The 9,663-nt window shown below is 36.4% G+C and overlaps 1 protein-coding gene across 2 annotated transcripts; it reads left to right on the plus strand.

The window, feature by feature from the left end:
* Positions 1 to 709: 709 nt before the first annotated feature.
* On the plus strand, positions 710 to 1,211 carry LOC120116720 (40S ribosomal protein S28). 2 transcript variants are annotated; one of them, XM_039137128.1, is made up of 2 exons: positions 710 to 748; positions 1,002 to 1,211. In XM_039137128.1, the coding sequence occupies exon 2, from the start codon at positions 1,003 to 1,005 to the stop codon at positions 1,198 to 1,200; it is 198 nt and encodes a 65-aa protein (XP_038993059.1). In that variant the 5' UTR covers positions 710 to 748; position 1,002; the 3' UTR covers positions 1,201 to 1,211. The 2 variants fall into 2 exon arrangements, with proteins under 2 accessions (XP_038993059.1, XP_038993060.1); XM_039137129.1 differs by having other exon boundaries at positions 740 to 758.
* Positions 1,212 to 9,663: the final 8,452 nt, after the last annotated feature.

Raw genomic sequence — 9,663 nt, forward strand, 5'->3', positions numbered from 1 at the left:
AAAATAATCACACACTAAATATATACTTAATGAGACATAATCAGTAATAAAAATAGAACATATCGATGATATACAATGAATCATCATACAATGGAAATACAAAACATATCATATGATGTTATAGGAACATTTTTATTACTTAAACTATCAATTTTTTACGTGTTTTAATACCTAAATATTCATTTTTTTTCAAAATCATACTTAAATTTTAGTTTTCATTTTATTTTAATAACCCTAAACACATTTAGTACATAAACTAATTGTTTTTGTCCATTTTAATACTTAAATTTTTATTTTTTAAATTTAATGTTAACTTTTGAACGAGATATTAAAATAAAATAAAAATAATTTTTTTAATGATATAATATTAAAATAAAATTAAAACTAAACTTTAAATATGATTTTTAAAAAATTATAAGTTTAGATTCATTAAAGAATTGAGTGCGTAATGTACTCTAAAAATACAATAATTTGGATATTTTGTTAAAAAGAGAGAGAATATTGATCGAGCGGCCTAAACATGCCACGTCAACGAGCTACTAATCAGCAACCGTGGGCCTCACTCGTGCCGAAACCCTAAATCATAATGAAACGACTAAATAGCCAGGTTAGAAAAGGCCAAACTTAATGGACATAATCGTCATTCCAAAAGTTTGTCAATATATAAACACCATATCGAGGAAATATCACTCTCTTCCTTCATACTCTTGAGAGAGAGCAGCCGCTACCTATCCGACTACTCCTTAAGGTTCGATCATGTTAGTTCTTAATCTCTTGCATTACATGTTATCGTTTTTATTATATTTAGCATTAGATTTGCTTCCGTTTGGTTATTTTAAGGAATACTTGGCTTCCTTTTAGCTGTTTTTAGGAATATATTTGTTGATTCTATGAGAAATCATTCCTTTTAATCTGGTTTTGCGGAATCTGTTTTCAAATTATTGATCAAATAATCTCGTTTTAAGGGCTAATGATTTAAGATCTCACCCTCTTTTTTGCAGAATGGATAGCCAGATTAAGTTTGCTGTGGTGGTAAAAATTATGGGACGGACCGGTTCCCGAGGTCAAGTGACTCAAGTACGAGTTAAGTTTTTGGACGATCAGAACCGGTTCATCATGAGGAACGTGAAGGGACCAGTCCGTGAAGGAGATATTCTGACGTTGCTCGAGTCTGAGAGAGAAGCCAGGAGGCTTCGTTGATCGGATTTTTTTTATAATTAATTTTGGATTGATTTGAATTATCTACTGTGTTCTCCTGAATTGCTTCCGATAGATGTTTTCGCATATCGACTCTTCCGATTTGGGTGAATTGTTGTCCAAAAAAGCTTAATTTTAATGATGATGAAATGAACTGAATTTGTTTCTAGACGTATTTTTCTCTATAATCTTTTAATTGTTTAACCCCTGAGAACAATCACCTAAGAATAATCGGTGTTTTTTTCGAAATATCATATATACCTTATAATTTTTCACTGTCAGACATCTTTCAGATTATTTTTTTTGATCTAACACCTTTTGCAGTACGTTTTACACTGACATAGACACTCGTGTCTAAAGCGCGACCCCTGCGGCATGCCTTACGTCATGTAGAGCTATAGCGTGGGTCAGAGGCCGCGTTTTTCAATTATCACATGCTCAATTATCAGACATACATAATGCAAGGCATTGTGCAGGGACCGCGCCTTGCATTATTTACCCGGACCTCTCGACTTTAAAGAATTCTCTCTCTGCTATAAATAGCCCTCTCCCCGTATCTTTCGTTATAAGGTAACTTTGTTATAATATTTTTTTTATTATACTTATTGTTTATTATGATTATTTGAAAAAATATTATAGTAATTGTTTTCAATTAATTTCTGTGTCAGTTCAAGGGAAAAGCAAGAGCATACGTCGAAATATTTTTGCGGTGCAGATAATAATATAAAATTATATTATTTAAATTATTTACGTTTATGTGTAAAAATTTTATTGTGTTATATTTTCGTTCATATATTATTTATTTAATCAGGTTTATTTCAGTTTTTTTTACAGATATAATATTGTCGCACTTTTAAACTCTAAGAATGACACGACTTTCAGCTATTGTTTATTATGATGGAGAAATTCGAGAAGATGAAACTGGTGCTGTTTTCGTATCAAATGAGCGTGTTAAAATATCATTCAAGAAAAACATAACTCTTGAGGAGCTGATAACGAAGATTTCGAGGAAGGTTCATGTTGGAAGTAGTAGAAGAATGTCGTCGTTGCAGTACATATTTCCAACATCATTGTTGTCATTAACTTATACATCGTTCGAACTATCGAACAATGATGATGTTGAAATGATGACCGATTCTCAAAGTAATTATTCAAACGTCGATATTGAGATGTATGCAATGTTTGTTTAAGTGCGTGTTGTTCGGGGTCTGTCATTAAGCTCCCACTATGAGATGACTTAACAAATTGATCAGGTTTACAGCCCGACTACAGTAATGTGTAATGATTTTAACGTCATAATAGGAAATTCGTATCATAGTGATGTCACATCAACTTCAACGGGGAAACATTCATCTGTAACTCCTTACGATATATATCGAGGTGGGTCCATCAATAATCTGTATGGAAACATCGCGTCCAATTCAAGGGGAAGACATTCATCTGTAAATTTCTTTGACTTTAATATGAAGTTGCCATCGACGCAACAATCTGTGCAGTTTCCATTTGACACGATGGCTTCAAGCTCCAAGGGGAGACATTCCACTACGAGCTTTTTTGATCTCAATATCGATATGTCTTCTAGTTCAAGGGGAAGACGTGCAAGTAGTAGGTTCTTCGACCTAAATGTGGAGAGCATGGAGGAACCATCATCTCCACTAGAAGAATCGCTTCATGAGCCTGGTGCGGATGGTGCTGAGACTGGACTATTTATTCACCCATAATCACCGTAATTCAACTCCGATGATGATGATAATGTAGATGAAGTTCCATTAAATGTGGCACAAACTGACCCTCCAGCACACATGTATGAAACTGACTATGGTGCAATGTACGGGCCAGAATTTGCGGATATGCCTCATCTCGGTAACTATGGATATTACTCATCAATAAATAATGGTGAATTATCTTTAGGCATTGAGTTTTCAAGCAAAGAAGAAGCGATGATGGCTATAAAAAATTACAATATCCGTAATTATGTTCAATCGAGAGTCGACCGCTCCACGACAGAAAAATATGTATGCTACTGTGTCCGACACGAAAACAGATGCAATTAGATGGTTCGCGTATCGAAGAGGAAGAGGAAAAATAATATATGAGAACTAACAGTATACAACGATCCTCACACATGTTGTGTTGGAGGGGTCAACCAAGATCATCCCAACTTGGACTTTGAAGTGATATGACAAGCCATCGTGCCCATGGTAAAAGCAAGCTCTCATATAGCTGTTGCTGTGTTGATTTCAGCTATACAATCGCAGTATGGGTACACTGTCTCCTATAAAAAAGCTTGGTTGACAAAACAAAATGCCATTGTCAAACTTCATGACGAATGAGATGCATCTTACAATGAACTTCCAGGCTAGTTTAGGCTGGTGCGGAGGTTGAATCTTGGGACAATTGGGGACTTCGAAACCTCCTATGCATACCATAATGATCGAGTTCTTCGTGACCGATGCCAATTCTACCGGGTTTTTTGGACTTACCCACAGTGCGTTAATGCTGTCAAATATTGCAAGCCTGTAGTCCAGATCGACGGGACTTTCTTGTATGGAATATACAAGCAAGTTTTATTATTGGTAGTTATCCAAGATAACAATCGCAACATTCTTCTAGTTTCTTTTGCTCTGGTTGAAGGAGAAGATACATATTCTTGGGCTTTTTTCCTCCGAAACTTACATGCACATGTTATCTCGAGGGAAAAAATCTATGTCATTTCAGATCTCGAAGCTGGGATCAAAGCAGCAATGGAGTCTTTGGATCCAATGTGGCAACCACCCTTTGTCCAACATAGGTATTTTCTCTGACACATTGCTGCGAACTACCATGGAAGGTACAAGAAGAATGATGAGCGTCAATTAATTGTGCGCATGGGTAAGTGAAACTGATGTAGTTTGTTTTTTTTCAATCATTTTAATTTTGCAAAGAAAACAAGTTAGTAAGTTATACATTTTTTGATCAGGTTACGAACTACTTCCTCAAACGTTTGAATCAATGCTTCAAGATTTGCGGGCGAAAAACGAGGAAGGATACGATTACATCAGCCTCGTCGATAAAGAAATATGGACGAACGCATATGACGGTGGATATCGATATGGACACATGACGACCAACTTGGCCGAGGCAATCAATTCAACCTTAAAGGGTACACGTCACTTACCTGTAGTGGCTTTGGTAAAAACTACGTATTTTTGTTTGGGGGCGCTTTTTGCGAAGCTCGGGGGACAAGCTCAAACCTAGATGCAAGGTGGTCATGTTTATCAGCCTAGATTAGTTGCAGATCTACAAAAAAAATTGTTGCATCAAATGGAATGTCTGTAACAAGCTTCTCTAGAAGACATGAAATGTTTCGTGTCACAGAGTTGCTGCGACCTCTTCAATGGATTGAAGTTGTGTTTTTAAGAGTAAATCTACGGGACAGATCGTGCGACTGCGGGTTTTTTCAAGCTCTGAAGTATCCATGCTCTCATGTGATAGCAGCTTGCTCGCATACGCATCAAGACTATAACTGTTTTGTGGAACATGTATACCTACTATCTGAAGTTTTTAAGGTATACGAATTTAAGTTCCCCCTATAGGTAATGACAAAGACCCTGATGAGGTTTAAGATTGGCTTTCGATTGTACCAAATCCAACTTTATTAAGGTAGCGTGGTCGTCCAAAATCTAATCGAATTCATTGTGATATGGATATTCGAGAAAGATCTAGACAAGACAGAAGATGTGGACATTGTAGAAACCCAGGACACACTAGAAAAACATGTCCACTTCTGCTGTCATCAAGTAACAATTGATGAGGAACTGATGTAGTTGTTTATCAAATAAGAATTCTTGTACTTTAATTTGCATTTACTTCAAGTTAATGTCATTCGATCTTACAATAAGTAACAAACTGAAGAAAGTTATCGAACACAATTATTAAATTTTATCAAAACAATAACAATTTGGTATTTGAATATAATTTTAAATACAACAAACTTACAATAAGTATTAAATGGTAAATGATAAACAAATTACATTAAATGATAATAAACAAAATTAACCAAAGTATATTAACAAAAAGTCAAACAAATTTAACAAAATAAATTAAAATAAATCCAACAAAATTAATGAAATAAAGTAAGTATTAAATGATAAATAAAAAAAAATTACAATAAAAAATATACAATAAATAACTAAATACAAATATATAAAAAAAACAAAATCTATCGATGTCTGCGACGCGAATGTGTTCTGAAGGGCGGTGGCTGTCGATCTCGAGGAGGATTTATTCGTATCAGTGGTTGTAACTCCTCGCTGTCATCATCATCACCATCATCGTCATCGTTGTCGTCATCGTGAGCAGCAACATTAGGTTGATGAAGAGCTGATGACGATGAAGCACCTCCATAAAATAAGGACCTTGGAGGTGTATGACTGACTATCCCACCGGCCTGTGAAAACTGGGAAAATTCATAAAACCCAGACATCTCTGAGTGTGAAAACTGTACATGAGGTGTCTGTACTGCGGCCATGGGTGATGAGTCTGAACCCACCAAAATGTGGGCATATGAACCCCAAGTTGGATCTACAAATATAGACCCATAATATCCTCCAGGAGGGGTCATAAAACTCTGTGACGGTGGCGGCAGTGGGTCATAAAACCAGGTGACGGTGATGGCGGTGACATCTGGTAAGGGAACGACGGTGGCGACATCATATATGGCTACGGTATGTAAGTCGCTGTAGACGGTGGCTGCTGTAAAGGTCATACTGGTGCAGCCGAGGATGAACCGGAAGCACCTGCTCTCCGTTCACGAGTCGGGGGACGATGGTACTGTGTCGGTGAACGTCTCTGCCGACGTCGCTGAAAGGTCTGCCTTCATGCATCCTCAGAAAGCAGAAATGATTTCCCGTTACTGTTGAACCACTCATAATAATCGTTAACAACCATCAAGAGGTTAGTAAAAATGGGTTCTCTACGGGGAAGGCGCTGATATCGATCCTCCCACAGCACGACCCACTCATGATGCCTCACCAGCCAATATGTATCGGTCTTGCCGCGTCTATCTGTGCTATGCAACTCGTCCATATTGCGAGGTGCTTCCGGAATTGGTTGAAAACAACCAAATTGCCGGAGCACACGATCAGTGGAGTGCCACTCGATGATTACATAGCATATCAAAGGGATCATCGCCATCTAAACATCTAATGGGCCCCTCAACTCATGTGGGATCACCATCCTCACATTATCATTAGAATATGACACTAATTCAAACTAAAACATATATATATAATTTTTATCAAAATAATAATCTAATTATACAACTATAATCTAAAATCAATTTTTAAACATTAAAATACATACCTGTGTGCCAGCCTTATGATCGATTAGCACCCTAATTTTTTCTAAATCATCAGGTAGCTCTTGATAATTTTTCCTATCAGTAGACCACCTATTCAAGGAAAACAAAATTTATTATACACTGTATAAAATGATTAATATACGAAATCATTTTTATAATTACCTCAATAGTAGCGTAAATATAAACGTTCTCTTGACAACGAGACATAAAAAGGGCAATCGATACAATGCCCAAAACTGCAGCAGCAGGAGACATCCGCCGATAGCATTTTTCTTGTAGTATGTGGCTCGACACATCTCCCTGTACAGGAAAGCCAAAACTGTCGAACCTCAACTGAGTGAACTTGGTTACACAATTTTTCCGACATCAGCAACCCTCATATCAGCTGAAGTATGCATCTCCGTGCATATATTTTAACTTCATCATCAGAGGCGTCCTCGTTCAACTCCCGAAAATTGGCATCTAACCAATTTAACGGTATCCGACCACCGTTAAAACTTTCCTGGACACATCCTAGATAGTCCCGGCACAAAGCAGTCCATGAACCATGCACCATCCCCGTTATCACATCTCCATCCACTGGAAGCCTCAGGTGCATAGAAACATCCTCAAGTGTAATCGTGCACTCTCCGTACGGAAGATGGAATGTGTGGGTCTCCGGCCTCCATCGCTCTATGTTGAGTTAATCGATTGACGAATATGGCCAAGAGGGGGTGAATTGGCAATTAAAATTTTGGTGGAAGCTTTTGCAGAAAATTGAAAGAAATTTGCACAGCGATTTAGAGTGGTTCGACTTTCTCAACCAAAGTCTACGTCCACTACCTTAGCTATCCACACTAAGGATTTTCCACAAATTCACTAATTTGTCTTTCTTTTGAGGACAAAGAGTAACCTTACAAACCCTCAAGAATTATACCCCAAATTCTTGAGAACACTCTCTCTCAAAGAGAACAATATAAATTTGCAAACATACAAGGAAATCCTCACAAGGTAGATTGTTTGCACAATTCTAGAACAAAGAAAAGAACACTCAAGAATGAATACAATTGAGCACAATAAGTGTTCTTGAAAGCAAAATGAATATTGAATGAAAAATAGGCTTGAAATGCTCAAACTTGAGGTTTGATGTTTTCTCTTTGATTCTCTCTTTGATTCTCTCTTGATTCTAGTTGCTTGATATTTCTTCTTATTGATCAATGGCTTCTAATCTTGCTTAAATACACCTTGAATCACTTCTGAATGTTGGGGATCATTAATGAAGTTTTTGGAGCTGTTTAAGTGTGAAAACAATTAATATTTCTGCTTGGAGCGTGGGGGGAATCGGTACCCCTCATGGGGAATCGGTTCCCTAAGTGTAAAATTCAAATATTTCAACAGTTGAACAGTGGGAGGAATCGGTACCCCTGGGGGGAATTGGGTCCCTATGAGCATACTGAAATTCTCGGAGCCAAACCATTCAGGGGGAATCGGTACCCCCTTGGGGGGGAATCGGTTCCCTCTGAGCAATCTGGAATTTTTGGCTTTGAAATGGTTCGAAATATTTTGTAAAATCGTTTTGAAATTATTTTAAGATTAAAACTTAATTTTACACTTGAGTAAGGATTTAAAATGAACTTTGAAATACTTTGAGTAATATTTTGATATTCAATTTAATATATCGAATATGCTTAGAAAAATTATTTTCAAAATTAAAATTCTTTTAATTTAATTTGTTATATCGAAACATCAAAATATTTTCAACAATCTCTCTCTTTTTGATATAACAAAATATTTTAAGATTTTCTAATTTCAAAATGAATTTTGATTTTGAAAATACTACTTTAACACTACTCTTAACACTACTCCTCTATAAAACGCTTTTAACATTTCTCCCCCTTTTTGTTAAATCAAAAAGATCCAGAAAAGATTTTAAACAAGGATTTAAAAACATTTAGCCAATTGATTATATATATAGTTTAAGCTGCTAAGATCACAATCAAGAGAAATGTTAGCCATTAGTTTCATAATCAATATTTATAAACAATGTGACATGGTAAAATTGGTCATATATCTAACATGATGTAAATGATGTAATAATGAAGAAATTTAACCACACCAAATATATAAGTTCAAACATCCATAATCCATCAAATAAGTTCAAATATCCAACAACAAAAAGAAAACAATCCAAAAACATTCAAAATGTTTAAACAATAAGCTTTAAGTTCAAAGTACTAAAGCAAAGCACAGAATCAAGCATCCGTAGGAGGATCGGGAGGAGGAAAACGAGCTCGCATAGCGGCCATTTCATGAGTGAGCTCATTAATACGAGCGTTGGTTGCTTCATTGTTTGCACGCATCTCCCGAAGAATTTCCAATTGTTGAGCTCCCATTGTGGATAAATGAGACTCTATAGAAGTAAATCGCGAATCTATGGTAGCATATCGGAAATCGAATATCTCCATAAACTATTGAAAATATGGAGGCATTTCATTCGTTTGTTGTGCTTTTTCCTCGGGCTGCTCAGGCTCATCTTCGGCTTCATCGATGTCTCGCATTAATTGTTCAAGCTCGGGATCGTCGTCAGCTTCTGGTGGAGCTCGTGAAGAACTAGCTCCCAGAGTATTTTCAGAAGATCGAACCCATTCACCGGTTTCCTTATCCTTTATCCATCCCGCTCTCGTTAAGGAAAGAAGATTAATTTGTTTCTTTAGAGGAAAAACGGCATCTAGACCTACTCTAAGCCCGACTTTAGAAAATATATTACTTAGAATGCAACCATAAACTAGAGAGGAACAAAGTTTCTTATTTGGCACTAAGTTTACGGTTTCAACGATTTCAGCAAAAATAATCTCAGGAAGATTTATTTTAATATTGTTTTGGAAACAATGTAACCACCAAAGATCTAAAGCACGAAGAGTAGAGTAACGACCTCCGGATGGTCGAAACCACCAAGAAATCATTAGATGAAGAAAATGATCATGAAGGTCTAAGACACTCACACTATCCCTTCTTTTATTACGAGAACCTAAAACCTATTTTTCATTTGATATATCATCATTATCTAATCCTAATGCATTGGCTATGTAAGCCGAGTCAATATATAAGAATTGTCCTAGGAGGTAGGAACAAACTCCTATGGTTTT

The sequence above is a fragment of the Hibiscus syriacus genome, unplaced genomic scaffold, assembly GCF_006381635.1.
Source record: "Hibiscus syriacus cultivar Baekdansim isolate YM2019G1 unplaced genomic scaffold, ASM638163v2 tig00110303_pilon, whole genome shotgun sequence".
NCBI lineage: Eukaryota > Viridiplantae > Streptophyta > Magnoliopsida > Malvales > Malvaceae > Hibiscus > Hibiscus syriacus.